At 32.1% G+C, this 22,260-nt stretch overlaps 1 protein-coding gene across 2 annotated transcripts; it reads right to left on the bottom strand.

Annotated features, from left to right (window-relative positions):
- Positions 1-19,028: 19,028 nt before the first annotated feature.
- Positions 19,029-21,575, bottom strand: LOC101217821 (myb family transcription factor IPN2). 2 transcript variants are annotated; one of them, XM_031889430.1, is made up of 6 exons: positions 21,235-21,575; positions 21,032-21,108; positions 20,864-20,930; positions 20,670-20,736; positions 20,144-20,216; positions 19,029-20,046 (listed from the first exon to the last, which is right to left on the bottom strand). In XM_031889430.1, exons 1-6 carry the CDS (start codon positions 21,401-21,403, stop codon positions 19,324-19,326), a joined length of 1,176 nt encoding a protein of 391 aa, XP_031745290.1. In that variant the 5' UTR covers positions 21,404-21,575; the 3' UTR covers positions 19,029-19,323. The 2 variants fall into 2 exon arrangements, with proteins under 2 accessions (XP_031745290.1, XP_031745291.1); XM_031889431.1 differs by having other exon boundaries at positions 20,144-20,186; positions 21,235-21,403.
- Between the last annotated feature and the right edge of the window lie 685 nt (positions 21,576-22,260).

Raw genomic sequence — 22,260 nt, 5'->3', positions numbered from 1 at the left:
CCTGAATGGAAAAATGTTACACTAAAATTTTAAACTGGATACAAACTCCTAGAGAGAATGAAAATAAAGAAACAAAACAAAATAAAAGAATCTAGCAGCAAATACAAACATATTGGAATTGTTAGGAATTTTAATTGGGTATCTCAATTTCACTGTATGCAAAAGTTATGGATGAAAGAGAAAAGAAGAGTGGAAGGGAAAACGAGTGTAGGACATTAGAAAGGGGAAGATTATTTTCTCATGAGCCCTTCATCCACTTTCTCTGTATTAGATTTTAAGGTCTCCCCGTTACCTATTTTTTAGGACTTCAAATTCACGAAAAGCATTGGGTTATTTGTTCTTATAAAAGTCATTATCTAGTAATTCTATTTGGTTCACTTACCCTCAAGGAATGTTTTGACTCTTGATTGAACGTGAGGTTTTTGTTCGGATTGCTCTTGTTCTTTTGTGATGGAGAAGGTTTAGTTGAAGTTTACAAATGGGTTCTGGAGATCGCCTCTATCCCAGTTTCATATTTCAAGGTTCCGATTGTTTGTAGTTGATCTTAAGAGAAACATTTTCAAATCATCCCTTCGTATATTTAGATTTATATGATCCTATAGATGATGCATCATTCTTGACGATGCTTGTGGGAAATCAAAAGTAAAACTATCAGCTACACAGAAAATCAAAGAGTAAAATCCATCTAGTTCATCAATTTGCAACTCAACCCTAGGAAAAGAGAAGGTACAGAAATTGGAGATGGAGATGCTGCAACCGTGGGTAAGAGGAGTCGAATTGACGATGAATTACAAAAAAAAGAAGGGTGGAAGGGAAAAGGAGTGTTTTTTAGAAAAATAGACCTACTTCGAAGGGAAGTTAAATTTTTGGGATTGTTTTTTAGAAAGAAAAAAAAAAATAGTAAATTCTGAGACAAATAGGCAGGAAAAGTCAAAAATACCCTCACATGGAAATTTTCTTCATTTTTCTTTTTCCTCCTTTTCTTATCTCTCTAACCTCTCTCTAATTTCTTTTCTCTCAACCTCTCTTGTACAAAGTCTCTTGCTGTTTTGGAAAGAGTTTATTTTTATTGTTGTTATAGATAATCCTCCTAACTTTTAATGCAACCCTTTCCTTGTTTGGAGAAGTTATGATAATCCTTCCCCAATTTCCTCAATCCTTCCTTAGTTTCCTCAATTTTTCCTTATTCATTATTCAATCTTTTCTTATTAGTAATGTATAATTAATCCATTTAAATTTAAATATTATTTAGTCTATTTTTTTTCTCTTTTATAATTTTTATACTCACCTCATTTGGTTAATTTTAATCTTTTTATTTAAAAAACACAACTTATGTTTAAGTGATGAATTTGATTCGATTATATTAATTTAAGTTTTTTATTTTTTCTTTTACTCTTGAATTAGATAATTTATTGTGATTACTCCGCTGAATCCACATTTTCTTTTTGCTCCTATATTACAAAAATTTGGATGATTTAGTAAATTAAATTTACTAAATTTTTGTATTTGGTTTATAATATGGATTTTTAAAAAATTAACAATTTAATTGCACGTAACGATTACGTAAAAAGGGTTAAATCTACATGTCATATTTAAAGAAATTATTACAAATTGTTCTACGAAAACTATGATAATTTGATAAATTAAATATACGAAAGTTGTGTATTGGATTTAGAATATGATTTTTTTTTAAATAAAATAATAGTTTAATCACACTTAACGATTACGTAAAAAAAGTTGAAAATAGATGTCGTATTTCAAGAAATTAATGCAAATTGTTTTACGAAAACTATAGTGATTTGGTAAATTAAATATATGAATTTTGTGTATTGGAGTTAGAATATGAATTATTAAAAATAATAATATTTTTTGCTCCTACGTAGTAGTGTTCCATGTAATTGACTTAAGTTTATAACTCCTTTCAACAATTTTGTTCTTCGTATATCGTTTTGTTTGAATAAAATTATGATATCAGTATTTCGTTTAAATCAATTATTAAATATATGCAATTTGTGTATTGCATTTAGAATATTAATTTAAAAACAAAAATATAATATGAATTTTTTAAAAAAATTAACAATTTAATGGCACGTAACGATTACGTAAAAAAGGTTGAAAATGAAAGTCGTCTTCAAAGAAATTACTAGAAATTGTTTTACAAAAACTAAGATGATTTGGTAAATTAAATATATATAATTTTTGTATTGGAGTTAGAATACAATTTTTTTAAAAAAAAAAATAATTTATTGGCATTAAATGCTTGCATAAAAAATATTGAAAATACTCATCTTATTTAAGAAAACTAATGTAACTTGTTTTACACAAATATGACAATGTAGTAAATTAAATATACGAATATTTGTGTATTTGATTTAGAATATGAATTTTTAAATAATAATATTAATAAATAATTTTCATAATTTTTTCCCCGTAATCCTTTCCCAAACAAATATTATCATAATACTACATATTATAATCTTTCTACCAAACACATACTATCATAACACTACTATTCATAATTCTTCCTCAAACACATATTATCATAACACTACCAATAATAATTATTTTCTCAAACACATTTATTATAACACTAGGGTTATCATAATTCTTTTCCTCCATAACTTTTTCTCTCCCCCAAATGCACCCTAAATGTATAATCCAAAATCAATTTTATAATTGTTGTAAATAATTTAATTAGGGTTTTTTAATACATATTTAGCAATTTTTTTTTTTTGTTTTTTTTTTTCCATTTCGCAACTTTCAAACTTCAAATGTTCAATCTTAAATCAATTATCTACTTGTTTTATGTGATTTAGGGTGATTTTACATATGTTTTAGTAAGTTTTTAACTACTATTTTTAATATCCCAAATATCTCACACACATCTCGCAAATATTTTTTTTAATTTACAACCTCATTTTTAAAAAGCAATCCCAATAACCTAAATTTTTGGGAGTTTCCTCGAGATCACTTAAAATTAAAAAGAACCTAAAATTTGAAGAAAAAAATTATTGGGGCAAAGTTTCCACAAGATTCTCGAGGATCAACATAATTTCGATTAATCGCGAAGAGGTTGGGGTCACCAAAGCACCAGGATCATGGTGTTAGTGATGGTATTCGTTAAGTGCGACCATGATCCTGATGCTTTGGTGGTCCAAGATTGTCAAGGGTCAACTTAATTTTGATCAACCTCAGAGAAGCTTCGAGACACCAAAGCACTGAGATCCTGGTGTTAGTGATGGCTTCACTTAGTACGACCATGATCTCGGTGTTTTGGATGCCCGAGATTTACTGGGATCAACATAAGTTAAAAACAAAAACAATGATCTTGGTGAGGATCTTAGCCGAGATGGACCGAGATATTAATTTCAGACAATTTTTTAAAATTTGAATAGATTTTTTTACGAGTTTTCAAGAAGCGTGTTACTTTTGAAATGTAAATCCCAAAGTGTGCTACTCAAAATTTCCCATGAATTTTCCTTTTCTTAATATAGAAAGTTATATAACCACAAATATTCTTTTTTAGGGCTTCGCTGTAATTAGTGAGATTTAATATTTATGTGGCTATGTCAATTAAACTTCCAAAATGATCTCTTATGGCTTCAAAAGTGCTTCTTTGCCAGAAATCCTCACACACCCTGTCCCAGACACCTGCTTGTTTGGCCCGATAATTTATATTACTTATGTATATATTTATTTTATTTTATTTCAGAATTAAATGATACAAGATATTTTTTTCGTTGAATAATAAGTATTGTACCAATTCACTAGTAAGTTCAAATTTCTTAATATTTTTAGTTTTTAGTTTTTAATCTATGTGACAAATCATAATACTTATGTTGTTTCATACTAATTTTGTAGAGTAAACATATTAATATGCAGAGATATTTAAAAAAAACAACAACAAGAGATATTTAAAAAAAACAACAACAATAGAAACTGTAGAGGAATCATCTTAAAATAAGAGACAAATACATGATTCAGATAGATCTTATATAGAAATCAATTTAGAGGAAGTACCTACAGATCCTGATCATATATCGATTTCAAAACATGAAAACTCATAGAGAACAATTGTAATACGTATTAAATTAATTAATTTTTAAAGTTAATTAATATTTTTTAAAATATATTTTTAGTTTGTTTGTTATATAGTGTCCCCTATATCAAATTTCTAGAGCCGCCACTGTTATGAACTCCTGTTCGCGAGGGATTGTTCTTTGATTTGTATGGGCGAGAGTGGTCAGATCGCCGACTCAATAAGTTTATCATTTTGTAGACAAGACTGAGTGGGGGAGCTGGAAACATAATTACACAAGATAAAATTCACTTCTTCTTCACTTTAGGGTAAGTAGATGAGTGTTCCCTTAAATGGTGTCTCTAGGATTTGAACAAAGGGTCCTACTTTATCTATGACATAAGAGAGGTTTTTGTTTATTGGTTGGACCATAAACAAGTTGTTCATTAGAGGAGCACTGATATTTAAGGACTAGAGGTAGTCCGGGGTAAAACGGTAAAATGACTAATTGATTACTAGATTTTAAATTTCAAATAATTTAATATTGTTTAAATTAATAAAATCTCATGATTCTCTCATACTCCATGAAGGAAAGAGAGTTATAAATACGCAAAAGAAAATATTTTTTCTTTAGCGAATGATTTTGTTTTTCTACAAAATAGTTTCTTTAAAAAATTTCTAAACTTTTTTTCGTCCCAATTAGTGCCTACAAACCAATCTCATCCTAGAGGACAGATAGGTCTCTGACGGGTAGTGTCCCAATTTGGAAATTTACTTTGTTGATTCAGAGACATAAACAAGTAAGTTTTCTTTCTCTAATCTATAATTAGAAATCATGCTTAGCATTTAAGTCTTAATAAGAAAACTAGTTTCTTAATAATTTTTGCCAATGTATTGGTATTTTGGAATTCCCAAATTAAATTGAGGAATAGTTTTGTAAAATCTTTTGCTGCCATAGGACATTTATCCCTTCATAAACTTTATCTTTTGCATAAATAAATCAATTTACTTGCTATACCATATGAAACACAAGGTGGACCCTCTAACGACCTTATCTTGTTCACAAAGTGGGCCCTTTGACGCCCCTTATTTTGTTATATGATATTTACGAGGCAGGCCAGACATCAGTAGTACCTCATCTCGTTATAGTTATATTGAGGTGGAAACCTACAGATCATCATCTCGAGAGATGAAAAACCATTTGTAGAACCCCTGTCTCATTAATCTATCCTAGTAATGAGAACTGGGTATCTACTAAATATTTTCATCAACGGAACCTCTTTCTACACGCCATATCCCCTGAAGGGTTTCTATATATATCAGATGATATAGTCTAAAACATTCTAAAATCATTCTTTAAATACTTATCATAAAATACACTTAACAAACATTTCAAATCTCATGCTTTGGAAATATTTTGCTAAATCAGTAAACTCAAGTAATTCATATATCAAAGCACATGCTTCAAACAATATATCATATTTAGAAATAAATTTCAAACTAATTTTATCACTCACTGGCTATGGCTTGTGGAGACGAAAATCATGTTCAACAATACTTTAGAAATCATGATGTTATTCACAGTACTTGTACAGATCCTTGACAGAAAATTTCTCATAATCTTTCTTGTCCTGAAAAATTTATATTTTATCATCAATTAATTCCTTAAACATGAAAGTATCCAAAAGTCCCCTTAAAATTCCCAAAAATATCACAACAGCCCAACGGTGCCCATTTCGAGGTTACTTCCATCCTTTTGGCTGCGTACTCAATACCAACATAACCTCTAAACACTTTGTTATTAAATCTCAACACTTAGCCAACTTTTGTTCGATAAGCGTAATATTCTTTTCATGACACTTTTATCCTAACTTTCTTTTCTCCTTAAATCTTATTTTCTCTTGACCTAAACAAAACTTAATAACTTCCAAAGATGATAGAAATCTTCGAGTTTCACAAATCCAATGGAAGATTCTTGATTTTAATCCAGCATCCAAAACATTATATCACGACTGGCCTACTGTGTTGCAAAGGATCCCATTTTTCAAATTTGAGATGCAAGTTACCTCAGGTCTGCCATTTCCCTTCCTTGCGAATGAAGTCTTTCGTTGGATCTTTATTAAAGCGAATGAGTTTTTGAGTTACAGATCTGGAAGCTTCTAAGTTAAATCGACATGACAATATGAGAAATTGGATTTTGGATCCCTTTGGTGCTTTCTCATGTCTTCATCTCAACAATTGGTTTAGGGTTATATGTATTAACTAGTAGGATATTGGTTCCAAAAAAAGGGTGTAATGGACGTTAGAGGACTAATATAGATGTATATAAAATGTTATACACAACAATCTTACTTATAACCATGATCTACTTGCTTGCCATTGTACTTATCCATAGTTTCATGTTTCCTAGATTTCCCAACTTCATTTTCTTTCTCCTTGGCCTTCTAAGAAATCAACTAGTTAATCATGGCATTCGGTTCAAGGCCAAATGGTAAAAGACACTAAAATTCGTGGAAAGATATATCACTTGAGCTTTCCCCTTCTCATTTGATACACAATTTTAGGATGATCAATGGGTGAGGGATGAAGCTGGTCCCTCATCAAGAGTTGATGAAGCCATCACATCTTGTCAGTCCCATCCTTCTCAATCATTGAGAATGTCTCGACGCAGTGGGAGGATTATATCACAACCTAACTGTTACTTGGGTTTAACTTAAACTTAGGTTGTCATACCAAATGATGGTGTTAAGGATCAATTGTCCTATAAACAGGCAATGAATGATGTAGACAAGGACCAGTGGGTCAAAGTCATGAACCTTAAAATGGAGTCAATATACTTTAATTTAGTGTGGGGGCTTGTAGATCTACTTGAAGGAGTGAAACCTATAGGGTGAAAATGGATCTTTCAGAGAAAGAGAGATTAAGCTGGAAAGGTACAGACCTTCAAAATTAGATTAGTAGCAAAAGGGTATACCCAGGGAAGAGGTTGACTATGAGGAAACTTTTTCCCCTGTTGCTATGTTAAAGTCTAGAAGGATTCTCTTGTTCATAGCCATTTTTTATGATGATGAAATATGGCAAATGGATGTCAAGATTGTTTTTCTGAATGACAATCTTGAAGAGGTATCTTTATGTCTCAGCTCGATGGGTTCATAATCCAAGGTCAGAAGCAAAAAGTATGCAAGCTGAATCGATCCATTTATGGGTTAAAACAAGCATCTAGATCTTGGAACATTAGATTTGATATGATGGTCATATCTTACGGTTTTGACCGAAACGTTGATGAACCTTGTGTATACAAAAAAATCAATAAAGGTAAAGAAGCTTTCTTAGTACTTTATGTGGACGATATCCTTCTCATTGGAAATGATGTAGGATACCTAACTGACGTTAAAACTTGGCTAGCAGTCCAATTCCAAATGAAAGATTTGGAAGAGGCACAATATGTTCTAGGGATCCAAATCATAAGGGATCGTAAGAATAAAATGCTAGCATAGTCTCATGCAACCTATATCGACAAAGTGTTGGTTCGATATTCGATGTAGAACTCTAAGAATGATTTATTACCTTTCAAGCACGGGGCTCACTTGTCTAAGGAACAATGTCTTAATACACATTAAGAAATTGAGGATATGAGATGTATTCTCTATGCCTCAATTGTGGACAACTTAATGTATGCTAAGCTCTGCACTAGGCCAGACATTTCTTATGCAGTGGGAATTGTCAGTAGATTTCAATCCAATCCAAGGTTAGACCACTAGGCGACAATTAAAATTACTTTAAGTATCTTAGGAGAATAAGAGACTACATGTTTGTGTATGGAGCTAAGAATTTGATCCTTACATGATACACTGACTCTCATTTCTAAACCGATAAGGATTCTAGGAAATCCACATTGGGATTAGTGTTTACCCTAATCCGAAGAGTTGTAGTGTGTCATAGCATCAAGTAAGGATGCATTGCAGACTCTATTATGGAGGCTGAGTACGTTGCTGCTTGTAAAGCAACAAAAGAAGCAGTTTGGCTCAAGAAGTTCTTACATGATTTGAAAGTTGTTCCAAACATGAACATGCACATCACTTTATATTGAGATAAAAGTGGGGCATATTGTTGATCCCTAAAGTGTTCGAGGGTCTTCTAGAAAGTCTAGGTCTACAAGATTTGTACATTAGGTAATTTAGGGCAAATGGGATGTGTAATGGGTATGAGGATGCCCTAGTTTATTGTATTTTCACTACTACAAAAACAGGCTCTCTTGACGTTTGCAGTTTTCCTTTCTTGATGTTTTTTTTCGAAAAACGTCAAGAAATATTTCATTTTTAATTACAGGACAATCAGAATATATTTCTTTCCATTACATCATAATTCAATTACAATTTCCTTTTTTAAAAAAAATTAAAAAATGTTTCACGGTTTTAAAATGTCATGAACAATTGCAAGCTTGACGGTTTTGAACTGTCATGAACAATTGCATTTTTGACAGTTGACAAATGTCAAGAACAATTACATTCTTGACAGTTTTAAAATGTCATGAATATTAAAATTCTTGACGGGTTTAAAATGTCATAAACCAGTTCATCCTTGACGGCTTTAAAATGTCATAAACAATACCAATCTTGACAGTTCTAAAACTTCATGAACATAAGTATATTTGACGTTTATAAAATGTCAACGTTCACTATTCTTGACGTTTAATCAACCGTCAAAAACTTTGCCTTTCTTGACGTTGGCTTCAACGACGTTTTTAAAACCGTCAAGAGAGCCGTCTCTTGACAGTTTAAAAACGTCAAGAGAGCCTGTTTTTGTAGTAGTGTTTGTATGTTTACCATTTCCAATGTAAGAAGATTACTTTATTATGTATATCCCAAAGAGACTAGAGTTTTAGTCCAAGCGAGAATTTGTTGGGATTTATGTCCTAAAACTCGTAGATTGTAAATATAATTCATTAACCATTATTAATAAAATATTATTATTGTAATAGTTGTTATTGATTATATTATTAGTTTTGTCTTAATAATCTAAATCCAATAAACTAACATCCTAAGTTGTTTAATGAGTCTAGAACATTATGTAGAGACATACAGGGATCAATGTTCAAGATCAGCTTAAAGAGTCTATAGTATAGGAATAAAGTTGGGTATCTTATCCTAGTAACTCTATGGATACGACTCACTTTCTATTTGATACAAACTCAATGATCCAACGCGTTCATGTAGTTGACATGTGAGTGAGGGTATTCTATGCAATGATTTTGCATAAGACATGATTGAAAAATAGTAACCACTAGATGTAACTCCGTTAACTAGTTAGGTTTCTATTTCACTAGGGACCTAAGTAACTTAGTTTTAATCCTGAGATTATCCTTTAATTTGTACGGGTGAGAGTGGCCAGATCGTCGACTCAATAAGCTTATCATTTTGGGGACAAGACTAATGGGAAGCTGGGAACATAATTACACAAGATGAAATTCACTTCTTCCCTACTTTAGGGTAAGTAGATTAGTATTCCCTTAAATGGTGTCTCCAGGTCTTGAACAAATGGTCTTACCCTCTCTATGGCACGAGAAAAGTTTCTGTTTATTGGTAGGACCATAAACAAGTTGTTCATTAGAGAAGCACTGGTATTTAAGGATTAGAGGTAACTCAGGGGTAAAACGGTAAATTGACCCAACTAGTGTTACGAACACTCATGAAGGACTAACTTACTATTATTGGTCTATATCCGTGGACACAGAAATATATCTACAGTGAGAAAAGTTCAGCTGTGAGTCTTTAGTGGAGTGTACACACAGTTAACGAATATTGGTTAATGTGGTTAATGAGTTTAGTCAATTAATCTCAGATCGTTGTAGCTTATGATCTGTAGATCCATTGGGTTTCTTTCCTAGCTCGTAAAGGGTAATGAGATATATTTATATTAGTTGTAATTTGAAATGTTCAAAATTACATTAGAAATTATTTTAATGTATAGTAATACATTATAATACAAAGTTTGTGAAACTTTATTATATAAAATTAATTTTGAATATGATATAAAATTAATTTATGAGAGATAAAATATTTGAATGAGTTCAAATATTAATTTAATGTGAATTTGATTCATATTAAAATTATTGGTTACGAGAGAAACTTATATTTGAATATGATTCAAATTTAATTTAATGTAGGTATTAATTAATTGAAGAATTAATTAATAGTTTAATTTTATTTAATTAAATCTATAAGGTATTACAAAGATATTCATTTAAATAAGATTTTGAATGAAATATTAATTAAATATCCTTTAAGTAATTATATTAATATAAATATATAAGATAGTGGAGAGATATTCATTCAAATAATATTTATGATTGATTAATGATTAATTGTTAATTAATTAGTTGATTTGATAAAAAGAATCTCATAATTATCTCCTACTTATTTTTCTATTCAAAGAAGGAAAGAGAGTTATAAATATGTAGAATAAAACAATTTTCTTTAACGAATTAATCAAGAAAAAAATCTCTATAAAAAGAAAAAAATCTCTCAACTACCTTTAAATGTTTTTTCATCCCAATTGGTTCCCACAAACCAATCTCAACCTAGAGGATAGGAAGGTCTCTGATCAGTGGTGTCCCAATTCGGTGGTTTGCATATTTAGAGATATCAACGAAAGTAAGTTCTTTGTATCTCTTAAATAAAAAGCATGCTTAGTTTTATTTAGAATTTTTATTCTAATTTTGCCAAAGTAGTGGTATTTTAAGATTCCCAAATTAAATTGAGTAATGGTTCTTTAATTCTTCCGCTGTCATAGGGCTTTTATCCCTTCACAAAGTGGATCAAGTGACGATGAATAACATTGTCTTCTTCACGTATACACGTTAGTCAGTTTTCATACATTTAGTTTGTGATACTCACATTGTTTAACATTTGTTGGTTTTTATGTCTACATAAATTATTTTGTCATTTCTGAGCGATATTCATGAGGTAGACCTTTTTCTAAACTTGGACGTGTTAGATAACGCGGGAGGATTGTCTTCGGTGGGTGACACTTCAGGTTAGTCTCGTTACCCAAAACACTACATGTAGTTATGGTTACTGAATCTGACAGTGTGTTTTTTAGTAGATCCCTCTCAACCCTCTCCTACTCCCACTCCTAGGCAACGACAACACTCCCGAAACATGGAGTTGGAAAGGTATGTACAGCAAAATGAGAGGATCCCCATTTCAATCCCATTGGGAGGGGACAAACTTGTCTCGCCATACACCCGTCGTTTCGGTTGCACGTTCAATATGTTAATGCGAGACACATTTCTGATCTAGGCTCTAAAGTGACCTTATATACCTCGAGTGTACATTGAGGTCGTCAAGGGTGGTCTAGTGGTACGTTTGTAAATTTTTTAACATATATTAATGTTGAACAAACATATGTAGAAGACTAATCCTCAAACCTATTTCTTTTGTTGCAATTGTTTGTGCTGGATTTCGAAGATCTAACACTTACTCGATTTGTTGAGCATTAAATGCTTAACATGTGAAAGGAATTCAGGGGAGACAACTACTAACATTTCAAGAACTGCAGTGACCTTGAAAAAGCAAATGCAAACCTATTGTTGAGATTGTCATTTTCTTTGCCATCATTACATGACCGCACAATTTCATGTGACTTTTATCTACCTTAAAATCAATTAACAGTACTTCATTTAATATGTTGTTTGGATATGACGTTTTGATCATTGTTTCAATGTATGAACAACCAATGGTGAACAAGGTTGCTAGAGTGAAGCAACCTTACAACCATAGGAATGAATCCAAGTTGTTCCTTCAGTGACATGTCGAGCGCTCACTAAAGAACGCAGTTGTTCAATGGACCGTTTTGAGTTGTTTTGAGAAACGCACGCCAGTACGACTGGTGAGTTCATTTCATAGGCAGCAACAGATGCGCATGTAAGTTTATGGAAAAAAATTGTACTTTCTATTTTAATTCTGATCATCTCCCAACTTACAAACTTGTATTGTGTAGAATCAAATGTTGAAACTCGAGTCCCAGCCCATTTCAGAGGGTTCTCAACCACTCTCTCGGGATAAGATATGCGTGACCGCTTTGAGTAGACAATTGAGCTACTCAAAAGGTCTTGGTTGGGGCTCCAAGCCCAAGTTTAGGAAGAGTTATGCTTCCACTCCTGCCTTTAATATTATAACCACCAGGCACACATGACGAAGGTTAGCAAATTAAAGGTTGGCCTTGAAAACGCTAATCGCCTGATTGAAGAACAATGACTAAGGAAAGAGGAGCAAGACCAACAAATAGCAGAACATGCACAACAAATGAAAGAGATGAAAAAGATGATCGAGGACATGAGTCGAACACAGAGAGGACCGTGAACACTTGGGGTACGTACTTCTCAACATTTAATTTGTTTAATTTTGCATATGTGATATTCTAACTATCATTTTATGTCATCTATAGGTTTGACATTCTTTATTTGGTGTATGCGTATATGTAATAAAAGATAGGTGTAGTTTTTTTTTTAATGTAATTGTCCTATACATTTTGAACATCTTATTTGTAATTTTTGTTATATATGTTTCGGATCTTGATTTATAAATTGTAAATTTTTTATTTTCATAGTTCGTTGCAAATTTAGTTTCTTGTCTTACGAAGCAGAACCGAAAACAATACATCACGATAACAAAAACAAATAATTAAATAATTAAATAAAACAAATAATAAAGTAATTAAAAAATTATCCCGATGCATGACATACGTCAGAATCATGATTTTCCCGACGTATGTAGATGACATTGGAGGAAATGTTTCCCGACACACTTAGATTACGTTGGTATTCCTAGTTTCCCGATGCACTTACATTACGTCAGCCTTATTCCAATACTGACGTCGTCTACGCGTTGAATTTTGGAGCGTCAGGAATATGCATGTTAACATTGTGCATTTTGCCCGTCACAGGAAGTTTCTCCGACGACCTTTTACCAATGTTCTTCCTGACGAAGGGTTTGACGTTGACAATACTTTGGCCAATGCAGTTTGCAATTTTGTCGTCATTTTACAGCGTCAGAAATACCCCGATTTCTTGTAGTGAGGGAACATAATATGCACAACAAAATCATACAAAAAATCACCTACGACCATTCTTAATCAAGATGTTGCCATTTTGATTACGTAGGGGTGTAAGAATATGGGTTAAAACCGAATAACCCGAACTACCCAACCTATATTATAAGCGTTGGGTTGGGTTAGGGTAAAATATGGGTTGGGTTGGGTTGAGAAAATTGATTTTTTCGGGTTGGGTTGGGTCTCGGGTTGGAGGGTTAAAATATTCAGTTCAATCCAACCTAACCTGAATTAATATATATATATATGTGTGTGTGTATGTATGTATGTGTATGTATATGTATATTATTTAATAAAAAACAATTAGATATATAAACTTTGAATTTATTGTATGAAATTCTGAATTATGTATGTTTGAAATTTAAATGTAACAATTTTGAACTTTTATAACCATTAAAAACTAGAAACGAAAAAAAAAAAAACTATACAACACGACAACCGAACCCATATTTTACAGATTGGCTCGGGTTGGGTTAGAAACTAAGTTCTGGTTATTCGGGTTGTCAACCCAAATAACCCAAAAATATGGGTGGTTGAGAATGCCTCCCAACCCAACCCAATTTCAGCCCTAACGTGGTGCATGCATTTAGTTAGAGCTTGGAAACCCCTCACCTTTTGAGACTTTATCCACGTTGTTTCTAAATCAACAATTATACAATACGAGAAAGTGTAAAGATCGACACACAGATATACATGGTTTATTAACAGTGTTTTAGCTACAAAGTCTGGGATAGAAGGAAAACAAATATTATCAAAGATACTTTTTTAATACAATATGACGTCACTGGATTAGAGAGTTTATATATTGCACTTTCCTATGAAAAAAAAGACACAATTAACTTGGTGACTAAAGTGAACGATTAGGTTAGTAACTAAAATAACAACACGATTAACAATATGAAAATACATAGTACATCACCAACACATTGGTAACCTAATTCGGTGTAATCACACTACATCTGAGAAACCTTTAGCTTGATTGAAAAGATCATTTATATATTAAGATTCAAGAGGATAAATCATAAGTACATAACTTAGCAAGAATCAACTATATGGAATTACACGACTTTAACAAAATAAACATTTAGCCTCCTTCTAAACCACTTGATGTGTGAACAAGGGATCCAATCTAGGCTCCCCTAGATCATATTCTTCATGTTTCACCCTTGTGTCTCAATGTCTAAGCTCCCTCTATGAGAGACGACTCCTCAATATAACCTTCAATGTTAGGCTCCCTCTAACTTGCACAAATCTCCTCAACCAAGTGGCTCATAAAAGGTGTTCAACACTACACACTACACAAACTAAGTATTTCGTAAGAGACTTACTGCCAAATACAAAATTTGTTCACCGTACACTCCCACTTCTTCCTTCCACATAAATATATATACCACGCTCACTTCTATCTTCCACATAAATATATGTACCACACGACCCACAAAGCTGACAAGCTGTATTTAATTAGGACGACAAAGAAACCAAAGCCAATTTCTTATATTTATTAATAAATATTAACCATATATTTATTAAGAATTATCAACTTGAGTAACAACCAAATTCAACTTCTTGTCTTTATTAATAAATATTGATCATATATTTATTAATAAATATTAACCCAACATAACATCCAAATCTAATTTGATCTTATCTTTATTAATAAATATTAACCATATATTTATGGGGCAATTTTAAATATAGCAAAACAAAATAAAATATTTACAAGGTATAGCAAAATTTTGATTTCTATCACTGATAGTCTTTTATCACTATAGCATATCAATGACTGTCAGTCATAAAATTTGCTATAGGTTGTAAATATTTTGCAAAATCTACTCTTTTAAAAATACCCCTATATTTATTAATAAATATTAACCCAACAGAACTAAAGAGTTAAAATCAACATTGAACTCCTTACCAGGATGAAAACTAAAGAGATTTCGAGGGCATTGCCCTTGAACCCCCTACCAGGATGCATTGCTCGATTCGCGAGACTCTCATACTAAGTTGTTTGTAGCGCCACATAACGAATTCAAAGCATTCTAACACAATATAATAGAATATTTAATTATGCATGACTCTTTACCTAATAAATTTGAAGTTGTCTCATGACGAATTCAAAGCATTCTACACAACATAATAGAATACTTAATTATGCATGACTCTTTACCTAATAAATTTGAAGTTGTCTCTATGATAAGGTATTAATGGCATGTCCAATATAGTTAAAACCGAGCTTGCTCAGCTAGTATAGTGTGAAGCCATTGATAAATTCCAAATTGAAACTAATAAATTATGATGTGTAATATCAATAATTTAATTTAACTAAACATTATTTGCCTAGTAATTAAGGAAAAAAAATATAATCTTAGTTTCGAAATGGTAAAAGAATAGTCAAAAACCCAATTATACATACATTGTAGATTTGAAAAACCACAAAGATTTGAAGGTAAGGTATGGAGGAAGGAAGCAAATGATAAAGGCGAAGTTATTGAATACAACACATGTGTGTTTGGAGGATGTTTCGTATTAAAGAAAAAATAACACTCTCTTTCTTCTATCCAATTAGTGGTTTTGAGATGACTGCTGTCAACTTTGATATTTAATTAATAAATGGGTGGAAAATGATAATTTGGACAACTAGTTAATCATTCATTTGTGTTATTTTCCCCATTGGGAGCTCATGACAACCTTACTGCAGTTTGCCTTTAATTGTTTCTTTTTCCTGCTTCTTTTGATTTGATTAATTATAAAATAAAGTTTGAAAAAACGTTAAGTCGCCAGCTACGTCCAAAGGCGAGGGAGAGCTGGGGACACAAAAGAAGCTTCCGGAATACAATGTGTAAGAAGGTTTGAGTAGTAACACACCTTCATATTGTATTTGTACTTTGTATTTATATATTTCATCTCTAAACTATTTAAAACTATAAACTTAATTTCAAAAGCTCAATTTAGAAATCATTTGATATATATATATATATATATTTTGTTTTGAAAATTAAGTATATATTTTTTTTCTAATTTCTTGCAATGAAACTACATCTTAATAGTTAAATTTTTAATTAAATTTCAAATAACAAAAGGCATGCAAATTTTTTAATTGAAAATTATGATTTATACGGATGCCCAAAAAAATTGGGTCTAAAATGTCAAACGACTATTTAGTGACGTCAAGTTTGAGAGAAATTACCAAAATAAACTTATGCACGTGGAAAAGCCTAGCTTATAATTGCTCAGTCGCTTACAATGATATCTTCAAGTTTGAGTGAAATTACTAAAATAAACTTACACACATGAAAAAGTCTAGGTTTACTTTTGCTTAGTCGCTCACGGTGACAATCAATTTGCTAATATCCATTAAACAAGTGACGTCTTCCCCAACTCTCTTTCTCTCATCATTGTCACTCTCTCTCTCTCTCTCAGTCAGATAGCCTTCCTTTCTCGCTTGTCTTGCTCTTGCTTTGATCGTTCAAAGTTGGTCAGTGTTACAGGGTCATGAAGAAGCTCTCACTCTGTTTTGTTCTCTTGCATAACGTTGGTTTGTGCTGGCCACACATAGTTTGTTGAAGATGCAAAGTGGAGCATCATCGGCCAGAGTGTATGGTCGTAAGAAGAAAATTAATATTGGAGTCTTAAGGACAAATGTATAACTTCACATGTTTACAATATCAGCAAAATAGCTTATTTAACACTTTTTTTTTTTTTTAAATAGGGTTTTGTGTGCAATATAGCCAAGATGTTCTTCTTTAGTTTTCTTTTCCTTTCTCCTTCAAATTTAGCTTAGTTTTAAAAATGTAGTAGTAATTAAATATAGATTTCTATGGCCAATAGACTTTGATGGTTTATCTATAATAGACAAATATTTTAGAATTTAACAAATTTTACTATTTGTAAATTTGTTAAAGTGTTGTTATATACCTAATTATTTTAAATCTAATTAGTACATTTGTAACTATTTATTCAAAATATTATAATAACAAGTATTGATTTAAAAACAATAAAAGGCAAACATTTTTTTTTGTTAGTTTAAGAATTTATTTACTACAAGAATTTTGACAATTTTTTAAGGTCAAGAACCTTACCAAAATATTTAATAGATGTTGGATATATGTTTTTTCAAATGTTATTTTAACATTTGAAACAATTTATATAATATTATATATACATAACATTCAAATTTAAATTTTGTATATTGTGAAAGAATATTTTATTAATAAAATTATTGTGCGTTTATTACATGAAAATACTGACATGTACGAAGTAAATAAGGTCAGAAATAATTATGCGTAAAAGGTAGAATATTTACATTAATATATATAATATTATATACAAAATTTAAATGATTTGTTTATGATTTAACTCCACAGAAATTCAAACTTGATCATTTTAAATTTTGAAATAAAAATAAAAGTTTAGAATTATATTATAGATAGAAAATAAAAAATATATATTGAGACCTAATAATAATATATTTAAAATCGAAAAAGGCAGAAGCCACAAAATGGAGGAAGTAAAATTAGAAATGAAAAATTAATAAAAATGAATGGATGTGATATAATTAAGAACAGGGCGGGTGGGTATTTGCATATATGATTGTCTAATTGATTTCCTAATCTGCTTTAAATCGAAATACAGCATAGAAAAATTGGAAAAAGTGTGTAGATAGAGTTAAGGCACATGGATCCCTGAGGCTATCGGCTTTGGGGTATATTTGGATTAATATAAATGAGAAGAAGAAACAAAGGAAAAAAAAAAAAGAAAAAAAGAGAAAAAAGAAAAAGAAAGATAGAAGCTTCCTCGATATGAGCACGCATGGAAGTGCGTTGTACACATATTCTTCCTTGGCTTTGGGCTTTATTTGGCTTTTTAATTTTTGCCTCTCCACTCTCTCTTTACCTTCTAACTTCTATCTCTATATCTATCTTTCTTGCCAACTGGCTTCATTGATCTTTTTCTCTGTAACCAATAAAGTAACCATTAGGTGGCACCGCTTACTGTCTTCTTTAATTCTGCCCCTCACAGTATCTCTCTCCTTTCCCATATCCCATCCCATGTCATGCATATATATGGATCTAAATCTCAAATAAAGCTGCGCACATTATCAATTATAAATAAACAAATAAAACCCAATTCATTAATTCAAACATTTCAGGCCATATATTCAGCAGCTCCATGCAATAAATAACGTTAGTTATTGAGTATACAGAGTAAACATGCCACGCTTTCGATATATGTTATGCACCTCTGTTGTGTGTAGTGAGTTCAGGTAATCTAGAGCCTTTTTGGGGTTTGAAAAGTTTGACAATTATCTTCCTCGTTCATTGGAGAGAGCAACATTAGTGGTAAGGAATAATAATATTATCCTACACTCCTTTGATTTTAGCATTGGGTATAAAAAGATATGCTGGTTGGATACTTTAATTTGTTTTCGAAATCCATGATATCCAGGTAATTCTATTGACCGTTTAATCTTCCCCATAATTTTGTCTCCAATCATTCCGGCCGTTAACTAACTTTCAGGCAGAAAGGATAAAAATAAAAAAGAAGAAGCAAGAATATATGCCTATTGCAGAGACCATCCCAAACCAATAATAATACTTTAGTTACTATTTGGATCACTATAACCATTTTTTCATTAATTACCCGCCTAGCCATAATAAGAAATGGAAAAAAGAATGTCTACGTGTCATCATGCGGTTGTACCAAAATTGAATTGCACAAAAATGGCTGCGACCAACTAGAGAACAAAGTTTTTGAACTATGTACTTTCAACTCACGATCACAACCTTGATGTCATTTTCGATATTAACAACTCATTGACCATTTGATTGATACCAATAGAATTTGTAAAGGTAAGACGATATTGGTGACAATTTGAAGGCTATCTATCCTTCGTACAATGTCAGTAACCAGTAATTGATTCAACCAAAAAAGAAAAAACAGTGTGCTCCAATAAATCAATTAGTAGGGATATAATTCATGTTGGTCAAAAGGGTTTTGCAGGGACATATTAATGCATATATGGGCCTGGAAAGCCTTAAGTGTGTGTTGTATCTGGATGGGTCAAAATGCAAAAAGTCAACCCCCTGTTGTTGAAATTACTCAAAATTAATTAAAATTCACGAGTATCAAAAAAAAAAAAAAATTTTGAGTCACTCAAAATAACCCGACTGTAAACTGAAAGAGATTAATGGATATTAACCAAAAGGTGAATGTGTGGACTGAGGAGCAGTGGTAATGAGAGGGTGGTTAGCCCTATCCACGGAAAGGGGAACCCTTCGGGGGGACGGCCTCTGAAGCTTTATGGACGAATTATTACTATTGTTGTTGTTGTTATTGACGTCATACTTCTTGTGATCTCCCATGCCTTCATCATCCGACACTACTGGCTTCGCCTCATACATTTCCTCCAAATGATCTCTTCCGGCCACCAGCGTCCCACCAATGCCTTTGAAATCATCTTCTTGCTGCCCTACGCACGACGTGGGCGGCGCCATTCCTATATCTTGCAGCCGGAGATCATCTGGCCAGTCCAACGCACCTTTTCCCGAGCTGCCCCCGTAGTTTGGCGTACTTGGTGTCGGCCTAGACTTCTTCTTTCCCAAGCACAGTAAGCTGTCGTTGTGAGACATGAATCCATCCACGTTTTGCTGAAGATCAAGCTGGTCGCCTCCATAGAGGTTCAGGTCTTGAAAAGAAGGGAAGCCAAGAGGGGAGCCAAAATCTTTGATCCCTCCGCCAGCTCCGGTCATATCAGCAATGCCTTGCTGATTATTATTGTTATTTGGGATCCCACCCATGGCCTTGTAGCCGCCGGAAGCTGCCATGTTTTCACCCGCTAGGGTTTGACAAGCCTTTTCTAATATACTTTGCATGTACTTCCCTTGTGCCTCTATTCGCAGTTGCAAGTGTCTTTGCACCTGTATCGCACGTGCTTATGATATTTATTCATGATTTTCCATCATAAAACCCTAATTGCAAATATAAATAATTTAGAGACAGAGAATTCTTAATTACCTCTAGTTGTTCATGCAATCTTCTCTGCACCTCCATTTGCATCCTAATCGCATCAACCATGTGTGAGTTACCACTACAAATACCATTACATAACAAAAATCGAACCCCACCTTAAATTTTCTGAAAATAGTTAAAATTATTAAAATCATCATCACTATACTACACATACTTTTGTTTTATTTTTGTAATGGAAAAAGAAAAAGAAAAAGAAAAAGAAAAGGAAAAAGATTTAAGGCAACATTTTTAAATTGTTAATTTTTTTTAGCTTTAGCTAAGATATACCTTAATTATGTTAAATTCAATTATATTTCAGGTTGGACTACTCACTTGTGGGCTTGGAAACTTTTTTTTGTAAAAGGGCTTTGAAATCAATATTGATTGGGTAAGAAATAACATTTCCAACATATATGATATTTTGATATGATCATATCATGTGAAATTGCCTGTAATATACCTATGAGTGAATTATTAAAACCCTAGAAAGTTGGAGAATATAGATCATGAATATCATATAAAGAATACGTACTCATTCATGGTGCGGTTGATCATGTTGGATGAAGAAGCCGTGTTTCGATGAAGTTCTAAACCTGAAGCTGAATCAAAGAAGGAGTCAATATATAATGATCACAACATATATATACAACCACACATGAAGAGGTGAGGAAAAAAAAAAAAAGTGTGTGAGCAAGAGAAAGAGAGAGAGAGAAATAAAAGAGTTACCTCTCATACCATCCTTAATTGAATGATCATTGAATTCCTTGTGAGGTTGCTTTCCCAGTCTAAATTTCTAGAACACAGGTTTAAAATGAAAAAACAAAACATGGTTAATTATAATAAGTACCGTGAAGCGGAAATTATAAAAAGAGGAAATCATATATACACACACACCTGGAGATGGCTCTTGAGGTGGTACAGAGTAAGACCCTTTACACCCATAACTCTCATGATGGTTTTTGGGGTGGCCTCTGAAAATAGACAAGTTTTAAAGGGTTAGGTTATAATATAATTATGAAAAGGGATATGGAAGAAGAAGAAGAAGAAGAAGAAGAAGAAGAAGAAGAGAGTATATTTATAATTAGTTAGTAGTATACTATCAGGGCCTCCGAGCTGAGTGACGGCATCGACGAAGCGCTCATGAAGTTCAACAGTCCAGCGAAGGCGGGGCTTGGGGTCGGTGGTGAGGACGAGGCCGGAGTCGCCTTGAACGCACATCCCTCTATCGTGAGAATTCATAGTCGAAGCTTTCTTAGGATGGAACATTATTCTTTCTCTCTCTCTTACTCTCTCTCTATCTCTCTAGCTGCTGCTATTTCCCAAGGGAATACGGACAGATTCAAGAGAACAAATCCCACCCCAAATTAAATAGTTCAAACCATTTCACTTTGGCCCCACCTTTCTTCTCTTTTTTCTTTCTCACCCCCCAAAAGCACCGGCTTAGGAAACAACCTCTATTACCCTCCCTCTCTAAACATATCCTTCTAATTCCTTCTTTACAAAAATAAATATTATTAAGTAAAGAATATATATGCCTATTATTCTATTATCCCTCCACTACCCTCCTTTCTATAAAGATACCCCTTCTAATTATATATACCAACTTTTACTTCATGTATTTTCATTTTTCTTTATTTCTTTATTTTTGGATTTTCTAATTTAAATACAAAAATTCATGACTACAATTTAATAAATTTCATGCTAGAAATTGATTCATTGAAAAACAATTAGATAAAAAAATAAAATAAATCAGAAAGGACCAATTAACATGGACCCATCTTTAAAAAATAAGAAACAACAATCACAAATATAACAATTATAAGTATAAATAGATTAGGGCTTATCAATGATAAAAATCTATTACTAATATGTCATATTACAAACACTGGACTCTATCACCTATAGACTATAGAAGTCTATTATTGTATCAATTATAGACTATAAGAACCTAATAAAACTTTGTTATATTTACAATTTTTTTTAAAATCATTGTTATACATTTGATTATTATCTCTAAAAATACTCTCCACTATAATTATCCTAAATAATATAGAGTAACTGTGTAGATGAACATTTTAATTTGAAAGTACATGAAATAAAAGTTGAAATAAAGCATTAAGAAA

The sequence above is a fragment of the Cucumis sativus genome, chromosome 7, assembly GCF_000004075.3.
Source record: "Cucumis sativus cultivar 9930 chromosome 7, Cucumber_9930_V3, whole genome shotgun sequence".
Taxonomy (NCBI): domain Eukaryota; kingdom Viridiplantae; phylum Streptophyta; class Magnoliopsida; order Cucurbitales; family Cucurbitaceae; genus Cucumis; species Cucumis sativus.
This window is presented reverse-complemented; position numbering and strand designations above follow the sequence as displayed.

Excerpts from the sequence above, each read along its gene's own strand:
- LOC101217821 (XM_031889430.1), bottom strand. The coding sequence starts at position 21,403 with ATGTTCCATCCTAAGAAAGCTTCGACTATGAATTCTCACGATAGAGGG. Across the intron at positions 21,109-21,234 it reads TCAGCTCGGAGGCCCTGATA|AGGCCACCCCAAAAACCATC; the intron begins GTATACTACTAA and ends GTCTATTTTCAG. Across the intron at positions 20,737-20,863 it reads AATTAAGGATGGTATGAGAG|CTTCAGGTTTAGAACTTCAT; the intron begins GTAACTCTTTTA and ends TCTTTGATTCAG.